The sequence below is a fragment of the Corythoichthys intestinalis genome, chromosome 8 (genome assembly GCF_030265065.1).
Source record: "Corythoichthys intestinalis isolate RoL2023-P3 chromosome 8, ASM3026506v1, whole genome shotgun sequence".
Taxonomy (NCBI): Eukaryota; Metazoa; Chordata; class Actinopteri; order Syngnathiformes; family Syngnathidae; genus Corythoichthys; species Corythoichthys intestinalis.
In genome coordinates, this window is record NC_080402.1 from 56,792,755 (window position 1) to 56,808,521 (window position 15,767).

At 39.9% G+C, this 15,767-nt stretch overlaps 1 protein-coding gene across 2 annotated transcripts in view; it reads right to left on the minus strand.

Annotated features, from left to right (window-relative positions):
- The window catches only part of LOC130919936 (zeta-sarcoglycan), a 650,031-nt gene that overhangs the window by 122,552 nt on the left and 511,712 nt on the right, over positions 1-15,767 (minus strand). For both annotated transcript variants that reach the window (XM_057842610.1, XM_057842609.1), the window contains exon 6: positions 14,386-14,458. In XM_057842610.1, the coding sequence (XP_057698593.1) occupies positions 14,386-14,458 (73 nt within the window). The remainder of the gene's footprint in view (positions 1-14,385; positions 14,459-15,767) is intronic.

Here is a 15,767-nt window from a genome sequence, read left to right on the forward strand (position 1 = left end):
GTACTAAACCACTCCCGGGCTACAATATAAGAACTCTTTTGTCATGTAACACCAATGGTAAATCTGATCTTTGCTTTGCAAAGTTATGACTGCTTTGTTTGTGGCTGCTGCTCAACGGTACAGTATCTACACAGAGAGCAACAAAAATAATGTTTTAGAAAATGGTGAAAACAATGGTGACTTGATAAAATCATCATAAAAATGTAAGTTCTTGAGTAGTGATATCACGAGGTGTGCCGAACCTTTGAATCGAGTGTCAATTAATGAAGGTACTTTTCCGCAAAGCGCGTACCGAGGCTTGTTTCATTTCGGGAAGATTCCGAAAATGGTGACGCCGGAAGCCTCGCTGCCCAGCTGTACCACGTGATTGCTTCAGGGAGTGCTTTAGATTTGCTGCGCAGTTTGACAGCTCGCTAACATCAACACCTCCGGCTGCATTAAAAATATGGGTGTTTGAAGGAGATTTGGGATCAGGTGTGAGTTTGGATAGTTTGGAGGCGGTTTGGAGACTGAAAAGTTTAAGTGAGTTGAGAGAAGGGTACAGTAGTTGATACTAGGATGAAGCCAGCAAGAGAGAGGACTTTCACTTTGAATTTTTTTTTTTTTTTTTTTTTTTTTTAATAAAACAGAATGAAAATCCCCACCATCCTGTTGCTATATCAATGTCCAAATTACACAAGCATAATCAGTACCCTTTTTCATGTTACACAATCACTTTTACTGTTCTCTCCCTGATTACGTGTAACGGGTTCACGCAGGTACGTTGTGCCGAAACCTCCCTCCCGATGCCTTCATGTGGGTGCGCTGGCAGGTAAAGGAGGTAGCTTGGGCTTCTGGCTTGGTGGTCAGTGCCTCAGCCTGTGCATGTGCGCGGGTTCAAGTTCTGTCCTGGGTAAGGGGGGCGGATTGCGGCGCAGATCCATTGCATATTTTTGGAAAAATAACATTGCACAACCTGCCACATACAATAATGCCATTTATGGAATTATTCTCACACATACACAGACTACATAAAAAAAAAAAAATATATATATATATATATATATACAGTGCCTTGCAAAAGTATTCGGCCCCCTTGAACCTTGCAACCTTTCGCCACATTTCAGGCTTCAAACATAAAGATATAAAATTTTAATTTTTTTGTCAAGAATCAACAACAAGTGGGACACTATCATGAAGTGGAACAAAATTTATTGGATAATTTAAACTTTTTTAACAAATAAAAAACTGAAAAGTGGGGCGTGCAATATTATTCGGCCCCCTTGCGTTAATACTTTGTAGCGCCACCTTTTGCTCCAATTACAGCTGCAAGTCGCTTGGGGTATGTTTCTATCAGTTTTGCACATCGAGAGACTGACATCCTTGCCCATTCTTCCTTGCAAAACAGCTCGAGCTCAGTGAGGTTGGATGGAGAGTGTTTGTGAACACCAGTCTTCAGCTCTTTCCACAGATTCTCGATTGGATTCAGGTCTGGACTTTGACTTGGCCATTCTAACACCTGGATACGTTTATTTTTGAACCATTCCATTGTAGATTTGGCTTTATGTTTTGGATCGTTGTCCTGTTGGAAGATAAATCTCCGTCCCAGTCTCAGGTCTTGTGCAGATACCAACAGGTTTTCTTCCAGAATGTTCCTGTATTTGGCTGCATCCATCTTCCCGTCAATTTTAACCATCTTCCCTGTCCCTGCTGAAGAAAAGCAGGCCCAAACCATGATGCTGCCACCACCATGTTTGACAGTGGGGATGGTGTGTTCAGGGTGATGAGCTGTGTTGCTTTTACGCCAAACATATCGTTTTGCATTGTGGCCAAAAAGTTCAATTTTGGTTTCATCTGACCAGAGTACCTTCTTCCACATGTTTGGTGTGTCACCCAGGTGGCTTGTGGCAAACTTCAAACTAGACTTTTTATGGATATCTTTGAGAAATGGCTTTCTTCTTGCCACTCTTCCATAAAGGCCAGATTTGTGCAGTGTACGACTGATTGTTGTCCTATGGACAGACTCTCCCACCTCAGCTGTAGATCTCTGCAGTTCATCCAGAGTGATCATGGGCCTCTTGGCTGCATCTCTGATCAGTTTTCTCCTTGTTTGAGAAGAAAGTTTGGAAGGACGGCCGGGTCTTGGTAGATTTGCAGTGGTCTGATGCTCCTTCCATTTCAATATGATGGCTTGCACAGTCCTCCTTGAGATGTTTAAAGCTTGGGAAATCTTTTTGTATCCAAATCCGGCTTTAAACTTCTCCACAACAGTATCTCGGACCTGCCTGGTGTGTTCCTTGGTTTTCATAATGCTCTCTGCACTTTAAACAGAACCCTGAGACTATCACAGAGCAGGTGCATTTATACGGAGACTTGATTACACACAGGTGGATTCTATTTATCATCATCGGTCATTTAGGACAACATTGGATCATTCAGAGATCCTCACTGAACTTCTGGAGTGAGTTTGCTGCACTGAAAGTAAAGGGGCCGAATAATATTGCACGCCCGACTTTTCAGTTTTTTATTTGTTGAAAAAAGTTTAAATTATCCAATAAATGTTGTTCCACTTCACGATTGTGTCCCACTTGTTGTTGATTCTTGCAAAAAAATTAAATTTCATATCTTTATGTTTGAAGCCTGAAATGTGGCAAAAGGGCCGAATACTTTTGCAAGGCACTGTATATATATATATATATATATATATATATATATATATATATATATATATGGCGGAAAACACTCAGGTGACTTGAAGTTCCGCTCTGAGACCCCCAAATTAGCCAACTTTCAAAATTGTCCTATATGAATGTGTGATACATCATTGAAAAGCTTAAAATCTCAATTTTCTGGGGGATGAAAAATTTGGGACAGGAGGGCATTTAAAAAAAAAAAAAAAAAAAACAGCAAAACCCTGTATGGAGGTGAGAGCACGCGAGAGCAGAATTGCAGATGCCATGACTTTAACGAGATATTATTGCGTACTTACCTTGTTTCGATCCCAAAACTCCTTGCCGCATGTATCACTGAGTGTCAAGACAAAGCTGTGAATGGCCACAGCTGGATTTTTGGGGGGATTTTATGGGTAACACATGGTAATATAACAAGGGCCGCAATGCAGAAATCACAGACATCAAGGAGTGGTCGAGATTTTTTTTTTTTCATATATTTACCCTTTTAAATGTTTTTTTTTTTTTTTTTCAATTTTTCTTTGTTTGGATTGATTTTTTATCATCTGACATATCGGGGAAAATAAGACAGTAACAAAAAAATACAATTTAGCGACAGTTATGAGCAGTGTTGGGAGTAACGCCGTTACAAATAACGCCATTACGTAACGGCATTATTTTTTCAGTAACGGGGTAATCTAACTAATTACTTTTTCCGCCGTTACAACGCCGTTACCGTTACTGACGGTCAAAAGCGGTGCGTTACTTACTCTGAATAAATTGAAGAAACTACCAGCCGTGTCGAGTCGACTCTCTGCTCTGTTGATTTGTCATCCAAGACTTGGGGTGCGTTCAGGTTCGAGAATAGCGCACGTACTTCTGACTGCAAGCTGTTTGTCCCTGCTCATTCAATTAGACAATGCTTTCCAAAGTTTGGTAACGTTTCTGTGTTTGCTACACCTGATGCTAGCTACGTTCCCATCTCCCACTGTCAGCCAGCAATAATTCTGCTTCCATCTTGAGGACGGCAGACGCTTTGAAGGTGACGTGAATTGTCGGGAAACGAGCCTACCTGAATGCCCCTCGAGAGATGCGATGGAAGTGATTGTGATTGGCTGAGGGTTAGAGTCATGTGTCGTGATAAGCCAATCAGAGCCGGTGATTTCACAAGCAAACCGGAACAGCGGGTGCGGCAAACACACACGCAAAACAGATGCACAGGGTCGGGATGGCAGAGCATTCAGAAGAAAAATTGTCCTTTAAAAGGTGGAGATATAGACACTATTTCAAGTTTGTCGAAATTAAAGGAAAGAACCTGCATGTAATGTGTAATTTATGTCCCGGGGCAAAGCTTTTGCCGACATCTGTGGTAAGCAATTCAAATCTGCTGAAGCACCTAACAAGTTAACTACCTGTCTGTTCTACTCTATTCCACTGACTCGAATACTGCTCAGAAAATTTCAAATTCTTTGACATACAACAAGTTCTTTTTAAAGTAACGGAAATAGTTACTTTCCCTGGTAACTAGTTATTTTTACTATAGAGTAATTCAGTTACTAACTCAGTTACTTTTTGGAAGAAGTAGTGAGTAATGTAACTAATTACTTTTTTAAAGTAACGTGCCCAACACAGGTTATGAGGTAGATATCCGTGACCTTTTTACAGACGACATTTTTTCATTGTGACATAATTTTTTAAAAAGTATGCGAGTGAATAATTTTTTAAACGCTTTTTTTTTTTTTTTTTTTTAAACAAAACATTAGAAATCAATTAATGATTCTAAGCTAAAATGACAGAAATTTTGAATAATAAATATAATTACCTTGTTTTCATGGCTTGGTTGAAACAAAAACGGTTGTGTGACATCTGTAAACAGGGGTTTCCAGGGTAAAACGGGCAAATTAAAAATAGTTCGGGGGCTTAATGCGCCATGAATCTGCCATGGCAGCATATAGGCATATTGTTCTATCAGACACAACAGTTTTTTTTGGCTTAAAATTCAGCAGTTAATTTAAAAGAGGGGTGCAAGAGCAGAAACTGCTTTTTCAACCTTGTCTATATACATATAGTATAAATGTATTGTAGGTTTTACTTCATGAGTGACGTATGACTGTGACTGTATGTGGCCACTCCTCTTACTGGACTCAAAATTTCACACGTTTATATGGATAATTTGTTGTACGTTGATTTTTGGGGAGCTACTTGGCACTGCTAACCTACAGGAGACATCGGCCTATCATATGTTTTTATGACTCTGAGGTACTGTTTATGTCTATGTGTGTGTTTTTGTTTCATATGTATTGGTCCTTTTTGTTTTTTCTTTCTTTTTGATTCAGGGGGTACTGCCCCCCCATACATTATGGTCAGGTTATGAGTTTAATCCCATTGCTGAAAAGATGTAGCAGATGAAGATGTATGCCAAATTTAACTTCTGTGACTGGGAAACAATGAAAAGAAAGTTGAAGAAAAAATATTTATACTTATGTGATAATCTATGCACATCGTGGATTTGGTCAGACAATATTTTGCTAAATAATACCTTCCCAACAGACACACACACAAAAATTAACGAATCACTCATGTGGTTGGGAGACATATGACTGTGATTATATTAGCCAGTAGGTGGTTCCATGGACACATGAAGCTCTGAGAAATGAACCCTTTCTCGAACCAACTGGCTCAAGTGGTGCAATGCCTCATGAGGCTTCATCTCACCATCACTAGTTCTTGAATCAATATCCAGTGCGTGTGCAGATTGTCAGTCATTGAGGTCAACTGGACTGTTCTTGTTTGTTCACCTTTAATCTTAAAGATTTCTGTTATTTTTCACACTTTCTATTAATGCCTCATTAGGTGCTTTCTCTAGACATAGCTGATTAACAATAGGGTGGATTGATGTTGTCCAGTGAGGCAAGAGAAATTAATGAATGAGCCAATCTTATGGGAAGAGATCTTGGAAAATGCTAAAGGTAGACGATAGGTGACACTTCAAACACCCATTCTTGGTTTAGAGACTTTTAGAGGCGTTTCTTGTTCGACATAAAATAGCAGTGCTTGTCAAAATATTCAACAAGGTAAAATATTTCTTCCAAATTCTGCAGTCTAATCAATGTAACAACACTAACAACTGACCTGGCAATACAATTCTTACTTAGTTCTTACCTCACCATCCTCATCCTCCTGGACCTATCTTCAGCTTTTGAGACTATCAGTCATGCCACCCGACTCCAACGTCTATCCACAATGGACATCACCCACACTCCGTTGAACTGATTCTCATCCTACCTTTCTGGACGCTCACACTATATACAATTCAAGTCCCTTAAATCTACTCCCTCACCCGTTACCTACGGTGTTCCTCAGGGCTCTCTCCTTGAGCCCCTACTCTTCATCATCTACCTCCTTCCCATTGGCAATATTTTGTGTAAATTCAACACCAGCTTCCACTGTTATGCCGATGCCAAGCTCTACCTCACTTCCGAACCATCCTCCTCTCTCCCGCCCACCTTCCTGACTGACTGTATCACTGAAATAAAAAAACAGACTCGCCTATCCATAATAATCCCTAATTTCTTTGTGTTTTAGTTTTCTGCTATTTTTATCTATTAGTGTTTTTATTGTTTTAAACATTCTATTCTTAATGATCTTTACTGTTTTTAGCCTTTAAAGTGCCTATGACACCAAAAAGTGTGTTTATTTCAAATTTCACACAGTGTTTTATGCTCCTGAATGAAACGGACTGTTTGGATGTTTGTGGAAGCGATCGTTTTATATATAATCAACTTTTTAATCCCGCGCCATGAAAATCAGTAACTTCCGGCTCCAGTCTCGGGTTGAGGACGAATGCGAATGTGACGTCACCCGGGACAGCATCTAACAATATAGCATTGCTTTATAGGAAGCAGATGGACTGCGGATTCAGCTGATTTTGTGGATGATTTCATTTATTTTTCGCATCACGCAGCCAAATGTGCTGCAGAAAATCGTTGCTGCACCAGGGAGAGGCGTGTGAGCTTTTTTAGGTTTGAAAAACGTCCCCATTCACCGCGGATATTGGCCAAAACAAGTCCTACTACTGTGCGACCATTGGACTTACTAGGAAGTGAGTAAACATCGTATTTTGTATTATGTCAAATACTGGGATCATGGCACACGTTTTAATACGGAGGTGGCTTGCATTCTGTGGCTGATTGTCCACCGAGAATGCCACTCGGCCGCACACCCCCCTCGGTCCTTATTGCCCTGTTCGTGTGCCCGGTGTTCTGTCAAATTTTCAACTCCATCAGAAATCGCAACTTTTTGTAAAAAATGGCCGTGAATACAGCGATTACAAAGTAAACACTACAAACTTTCTTTAAATAAAGGACTATTTACTTACGTTTTATTATGGCTGGACATGTAGAAAAGTTCTCCTCAGACACATCCTGCCAGGTTAGCTGCACAACAACTGCACGCCGCTCTCTCAGTTTACGTCTTTGCCGTGTAAAAAGCATTATTTTATGCCATATTCGTATTGACCATATGGCAGCTACGCGCTCCTCCAACGTCGGATGGTTTGTCCAATTGCTTCCCCGCTCCTGCCCGCAGCAGGGGAACGAGTGTGACAAGCTGTCACTTGTTCGTCGCCGGGTGGGTTGCCGATCGGCGAAAACAATCGACAACCCCGCCGCCGTGTGATATCATCCTGGGTAGTTTTGTGTGATTTTTCGCTTCGAAAGTGGAGAAAAAGGACTTTGAAACATCACTCAGTTCCGGTTAGCATGTCGGTTAGCTGTCACGCTTCCTGGTTTGTTTACGCTCTCCGAAGTTGGGGCAGGAAAATGATATAAGCCGGACTAACTCACTGGCATAAAATACTTTTGTTTTTACTTGAAGTCAATCAACCAAGTAAAACGTGAGATAATGTCTTTTAAGTTTTATTGTCCTTTCAAATATACCTTAAAATGGTGCATGGATCATTTGTTGATGTCCATATTTCCATCATTTCGTGTCCTTTTTCAAAACGGAAAGCACACCAGAAAAAACACATATCCAACGAACCCTTCTGATGTCACAATGAAAGCACACAATGTGAAAACTTTATACTGCCGAGTGAGGTTCCACCGAATGAGAAAGAGGCGAGCAGCGAGGCAGCGGGCAACGGCAGGTTGGATTGAATGAGCGAGTTTGTGAATGATTCGAAAAATACATTTAATGTTGCGCTTTTTGGTCAACTTGAGGAAGAGGATGGACCATATTTGTCATCTTTTTTTCTTAATAGATTTTGATTATTATTATTATTTATAGCTGCATATATTCTGTTATTCTAACATGTCAGCGCTGGAGAGGCTGGAGAAGTTAGCGTGGCGGAAGTCTATCACCACTGGCTCAGCCTACATATTTTATTTTTTTTCCACAATCAGTCTTCTCAATTTGTGTATATAAATGTGTGTTCAAGAAGCTTGATTGTGTGTACATAGTTTTCATTAGGTGATGGGTGCAATACCTCAACTCACAAAGAGATGTCCTCCAAACCCTTTTTGTGTTAGATGGTATATATTTTTTCACTGTACTCTACAGTACTGTATATATCCTGTTTTGACCAGAGCATGTATAAAGGCCAAAAGCGCCTATGACTATACGTGATGTTTATGTTGAATTATCAAATATAAAACTATTTATTCTATTTGTTGGGGGGTTGAATGTTCATCCTAACATGTTGAATAAATACTAGCAAGGTTCAAAACGGTTTGTTGAGAATGTGTGGTTGTCGATACGACATCAGTCTTACAAATAAAAGGGGAAAAAAATGATTTTTTTCATTCTATTTGGTCCCAGAATGTTGAATTATAATTGGTCAGTGAAGAAAACAACAGTTTGGACATGGAAGTTCAAGCAGTCCTGAAAAAAGGGACAAAGCCAGGCCATTGTGAACAATTCTTTCTTTGAAATATAAGGGCAACATTAAAGGCATGCAAAATCAGACAAAATTGGCTCGGATCTTAAAGGGTTAAAGTTAACGATGATTGACAAGTTTGTAGCTATGATCTGGCCAGAAATGACTCTATAGCTCTACGATCAAAGGCAGGAATGTGTTAATCATTGTGAAGCTTATTACACGCTAGTGGTAGCCCAGCAGTAAGTGTGCTGTGGCAAATCACTCATTGTGTGAGTGAGAGGCTGTTCTTGGCAGGGTGAGCGTCAAAGCATGAGTAAATTTGAGTGGACTCACTCAATGAAGCATTTGATAAAGAAAAATATTTTTCTGTCGTTGTTGTTTATAAATATTTCACATCTTGAAAGCGGCGTGCGTGAGGTTTTCTCCAGGTTCCTGCTAAACACCTGTTGCTCATTTAGTTACTGTACGTTGCAAAATGATACAGAAAACAATTTTGTTGGTCTAATAAAGTAGATTATATCAGTTCTAATATTAACAATACTGTCCCTATTAACCAGGAAAAAAGAGGGCTAACTGGTTATGTATGTTTGTAAAAATGACTTTTCCTTTGTTGTGGAGTAAAGACTGCTTGCAGCTCAACTCGTGTCCTCTCTTCTGTCATCACAGATCGTTTAACTGCAAGCCGATTGCTTCACCTAATTTGCACTCTGAACCCCAGAGGAGCAACATCAGAAATGTCAAATCAAGTCAGTTTCACATGTGCGAAAAGTAACACTATGCGCTCCCTTCCAGTTGCTCCCATACACTTTTGAGGACAAACAATACTATGAACATGACATACAGCAGTTATCACAGCAGGCTCTTTGACAATACATGTCATCATAAGCCATTTGGAAAAGAGCATTTTGTTGCCACTAGCAGCAAATCAGTTCAATCACTGTCCGCTTCACTTTTAAGTGTCTGAAACTTCCATCACAGTTGCACGCCACACGAGAAGGCTTTTACTTTTCAAGTGACAAATAGTGATCTGAGCTGCCTCAACCTCCCGGGTCACTGTGATTGGCAGCTAAAAGCCTACTAGTCACATGGATAAAGCATGAAAACAAAGAAAACTATTCATTTGAATGAATATCCTCCAAAAGGAAAAGTAGTGCTAGAATTGATTTTGTATCAGAATTACTACAGAATAGTAAAATGAGAGATGATTTAATTTACATAGATTGTAAACAGCCATTTTAGACTAATGTTTATAGTATCGTATTTTTCAGACTATAAGTCGCACCTGAATATAAGTCGCACCAGGCATAAAATGCCCAACGAAGAGGAAAAAAAAACATATATAAGTCGCACCGGAGTATAAGTCGCAGTTTTTGGGGGAAATTTACTTGATAAAATCCAACACATACTGTAGAACAGATATGTCAACTTCAAAGGCAATTCAAAATAAAAATACAATAGAGAACAACATGATGAATAAGTGTACAGTATGATAATGTTACATGATGCATGAACAACGAAACATGAATGTACTGTCCTCACCAGGACGCTACGGGTCGGTCCTGGCTATACAGCGAGTTAAACTCCCAAATGACAATGCTGGACGTCCGTATAATTTGCTGACTTTATTTTGGCCGTCGGTATGACACCATCATTTGAAGAGTGAAAGTAAAAATAGAAATAATACAAATTAATTTCGTCCTCCATACCAAACAGGTTTGCATCAACGTAAATAAATGATAATTAGCTGCTATTACAGCAATGACACAAAAGGTTAGCATGCGTTCGCTAGCATTAGCACATCGTTCAAACAACCACACAACTGTCTCTTAGTGTCCGATCGCGGGTGGGAAACACATAACAACAACAGAAAAGATGATACACACAGGCGTTGCCTCTGTAGAGATATTTTACAAGCATAAACAATGAACGTAGGTTCGCTGCTGTTTCTCTCTCCATCTCACTCTCTCTCTCTCTCTCTCTCTCTCTCTCTCTTTCTCTCTCCCTCTCTCTCTCTCTCTCTCTCGCCCATTCACTCAGGCGCTGCGTAGCTGTCAGTATTCTTCTGGCGTGTGAGCGCTCTTCTTCGCGTAAACAAGTGCGAGTGCGCCCCCACTTAGGCGTGAAAGCGCCACAAACTAAAAGCATGCATTTCAATATACTAGTAAAAAAGTCAATAATACAATTGAACACACATTGCCAAAGGCAGAATGTGAATGTGTCCATAGCTATTAAGAGTTATTCAGATAACTATAGCATAAAAAACATGCTAACAAGTTTAACAAACCATCAGTGTCACTTCAAAACACCAAAATCGCATGTGAAATGATATCATAATGTGTTAATAATTTCACACATAAGTCGCTCCTGAGTATAAGTCGCACCCCCAGCCAAACTGTTAAAAAAACTGCGGCTTACAGTCCGAAAAATATGGCACATTACATTTTCCATCCCTTTTTCTTAACGTTTCAACGCAAGTGGGAGGCAGATGATTCCTTTACTGATGTAAGGCACATACATTTGTGAGCATATTTTAACCCCATGACATCTGAACGGTGAGGAAAATGGGCTATCTATCGCCTCTCACCTTTTCAGCTTAATTAAAAAACATTACTTTTTCACTACTACTTTCTACTTTCACCTGAACATCTCTCTTTGGCTTCACCCCCAAATACGGTATGCATAGAAGCCCATTTGCTTCACCCTCAATTATTCTGCTCTTCTCAGAGACTCTGTATCTGTGTCAAGCAATTTCAATTTCTGCTCTATTTCTGAAATAGAGTCACTGGAAATGAATGCATAGATAGGATAGAGAGTACTAGAGAACAGAAAGAAACCCAAGGTGTTCGTAGGTTCACTTGCCTAGCATATAAAATCACTCAATGTTGGTCTTAGTCATGCAATCACCAGGGCACACAAGCTTTTTAGTTAGCTCAACACAGCTGAAATGCATTCATTAATTTGAACATTGGACACAAGCTCGTTGGTTTCCATAGCAATAAATAACACAATCAACAATGTGAGTACATCACTCAACACCAGCACTTGATCACATTTCAAAATAGTTCACATTATTTGAATAAATATAGCGTTTCATAACTAAGCAAAAACCGCTTACACAAAATCAAGTTCAAACCCCAAACATAAGCGTTTCCAATTTCATTTTTGTTCCAGGTTATGTTAAAACTTCTGAAACCATTATATTGGTTGGCCGATACTGCAAGCAGATCTGGTCATCGTTCGACAAAGATCTTACAAAATGGTATTTAATTTCCACTTGTTTGCAACGTTGTCTATGTACTGGGTTTTTGGCCAAAGCTATAGTGCCCTGGTTGTGCTCGTAGACAAAATATTTGCATGTTTGTCCATCAAAACAATACAATAACCGTTTGGAGTACAGGCACTCATACCTCATAAGCTGAGAGTGCAACTGTAGGCTGTCATTTAGGGGCAGTTTACATGGTGACGCTCCGAGAATACAACACATTTCATGTTTGCATTTACAGGTACATGGTTTCATGTTGGTTCCTCCTCCATTCGGATGATGTTGCAATGCCGCATGAAAACGATGTAGTACTCATGTTAGGCCCTAGGGGACAGTGCAGTCTTACAAGGCGACAGCCAAAGATGCACTTCCTTGACAACAACCTCCTCAGCCTGGCCCACATACCCGCCCACACGTGGCAATAATGTCCACAGGGTTTATTCTTTTGCTTCTAAATGGACTAAAATATAATTAAAAAATATTTGAATTAAAGGGGAGGCCATTCCACAACACAAACGTTGCGTCTTGGTGTCACAGTGTCACCATGTAAACGGCGCCTTAGAAAGGAAGTTAAGAGTTGTCAGTAAGCGGTTTGTCTATGAAAGAACACGGATATGTTTTAAGGAGGTTGCACAAGTTAAAAATCAATGACTGAAGATGAGGCATACATTTTAGTGTTGCAGGAGGGTGGCCATATACATTTACATATACAGTGGTACCTCTACATATGAAGTTAATTCGTTCCAGGACCTTGTTTATAAGTCGAAATGGTCGTATGTCGAGCAGGATTTTCCCATAAGAATACATTATAATTCGTTCCACAGCCCAAAAACCTACACTAAATCCTCAATGAATACTTCTGTTACTATTGCAAATAGCAATTAGAAAGAGAAAAACAAATAAATTATGAATAAAAATCAGAATAATAATACTATAATAATAGCAATAATAATAATAATAATAATACCTGTAGTAATGTCACAAATCGAGGTCTAATGTTGCAGCCTTTTTTGCTGTACCTGAACGCATCGGCTGACGTGACACTAAGCAAGAGAGCGCGGTTCTATTTTACTTCCTGTTTTATGCTGGCGTCAGTGTTGCACAGATTGATGGAATACATGATTAGAAACCTGACAAAGCTGGCGATTTCTTTGGCGATGTTACCACAATATGAATTGTCACCTTAACTTATAAAGACTGGCGAACGGAGGAGGACCGCTGGCCGAGATCGACATTCTACGGCCTTATTGTCGACGCAGTTCATGGATGCAAACACCATACTTATATTTTGCTATCATTTACATCTTCATTTAAATGGTAAGTGTCACCTTTTCTTTTTTTCCTCCACCTGCACTAACCTTTTTGGATCCAGCGTTGATTTCTCTCATAAGAAAATCAGCCGTACGTCCGTCTTGCGGCAAAACAAAGAAACTGTGGCGCTGTCAAAAATCGTCATATTTCGAGCATGTCGTCAGATGTACAAAACAAATGGCGAGTCAAATTTTATGTCGGATGTCGAAAATATCGTGTGTCGAAGTGATCGTATATCGACACATTTGACAATTGACACATCCCAATTTTATTGTTTTCCCGCAAGTTTACCGTGACACGGCGGATTTTCTTGTGAGAGAAATCAAAATGGGTCCCAAGAATGTTAGTGTGGGAAGTGAAAAAAGGTGACACTTACCATTGAAATTAAGAAGGAAATGATCGAAACACATCAGTGTGGTGTACGTGTGAGTGAACTGGCTTGACAAAATACTCCTTTGACCTCTGTTCGCCAGTCTCTCTATAAGTTAAGGTGACAATGAAAACGTTTCTTTATTTCCGATTTATTATTATCATTATAATTATTGTAACATCTTCAAGGAAGTCGCCAGCTTCGTCAGGTTTTTAATCTTTTATTTTAGAACTTTTGCAACACAAAAAGACTACTATCCGCCGTAGCCGACGCTAATAACATAAAAAAAGTAAAAACTTCCCACTCCACCGCACCTCTCTCCATCTCCCTTGCTCTCTCTCTTGTCAGTCACACGGTGCGTTCAGGAACAACATGCAAAACACAACCGCCACATTAGAACCCGATTCGTTACATTATTTCTTATTTTCTATATTTCTTATTAATACTCTGATTTGTATTTATAATTTATTTGTTTTGCTATGTGTAATTACTATTTGTAATTGTACCTGCAGTATTTATTAAGGATTTAGCGTAGGTCTTTGGACTGTGGAACAAATTAATCTAATTATAATGTATTCGTATGGGAAAATCCCACTCGACATACGGCCATTTTGATTTACAAACCAGGTCCTGGAATGTGTATGTAGAGAAGGGGTGTCCAAGTCCAGTTCTCGAGAGCCCCTATCCAGCTTGTTTTCCATTTCTCCTTCCTCCAACACACCTGACTCAAATAATCAGGATCATTATCAGGCTTCTGCAGAGCTTGCTGATGAGCTGATCATTTGATTCAGGTGTGTTCAAGGAGGGAGACATGGAAAACAAGCTGGATAGGGCCTCTCGAGGACCGGACTTGGGCACCCCTGATGTAGAGGTACCACTGTATACTTCTTTTGCTCATATACAACAAAGTACTTACTTCAAGTCCTGGAATGGCTCTGCCCTCACATGTGACGTCTGCACTGAATGACTAAACACAACTCCTTCTGATCCTGTGAAGTATGACAAAGGACGAAAAACTGTCATTTCCTCTAGCCAAACCCAAGTGTCAAACAGCATATGGATTTTTTTTTTAATGGCTTGAATAAATACCATCTGTTTACCAGCAATAAAAGCGAGCCTTCATGACACAAACTAGAGTATCAAGGTCATTTCTGGTCAGAGCTCCAGTCAAGACTAACATTTTTTACATTGAGCACAGTGGCCCCTAATTTAAAATTTTAGGGGTGCAAGCAGAAGATTCAGGGGCGCACACTGTACCTCGACATGCTAAGTGTTCCTCATATTTTCATAGTTCACAGATATATACTTTCATAATAAGTGAATAAAACTACAAACTTATGAATCTATATTTTATTCTTTATCAGTTTTGACATCAACCAGAATACTGCTTACAAATGAGGTTAACATGGGACATTTTTGTAGGGAGACGCAGCTGTAACATGGATGTCTCATTCATGACAAAAAATAATTATATACTGTACATATGAAAAAGAAGTTTAAAAATGCAGAATCTAAAGATAATCATGGGTTTAAGTCAGGGGTCGGGAACCTTTCTGATCGAGTCAGCCAAAACACCCAACATATTTTAAAATTTGGTTCCACGAGAGTCATACAGTGTGTGTGGGTGTGTGTTTGCGTGAACATCTACAGCAGGGGTTTCCAAACCGGTCCTCGAGGGCCGCTGTGGGTCCTGGTTTTTGTTCACACCGATCAAGCACAGACCTTTTAACCAATGAGGTTTCTAGGCTGTATTGGCTGAGCCAAAATTGTGTTGGTTCGTTCCACTGAAATGGATCTACGTGACCTCTGCATTGTAATTTACATACGTTGCTAATTACTACCAAAAAAAAAGTTCTACTCACGGTTTCCTGTCATTTTTTAGTAATTAGCGTTTTCGTGTCGGTCTTTTTTTCCCCCGTGGCGCAGTGATATTGATAAGGCGGAGTCGTATCGTCAGTGTGTGAAGCCATTTTAGGTCACGTGCACCAATAGGAGACGAGGACGGTTGCTATGCGCTTCGAAAACAAACAATATGGCGGCGACTGTGCCAAGCTACAACACGAGCGAAGATGAACCAAAGATAAGAAAACCGCATTCGGAATTTAGTCAAAAGGCATCGAAACGATGCTATATGCATCTCTCAACTGTCCAAGGGCAAAAAAGGGCAGGAATTTGGAAAAAACGTGCAGAGCCCGCGTGGTTGCGTCAGACAATGGCTTTCTTCCAGGCTCCGTCGAAGGATCTTGCTGAAAATGCGTCGACTGGGATTTTTAACGACATTCACTACAGGTAAGCCAC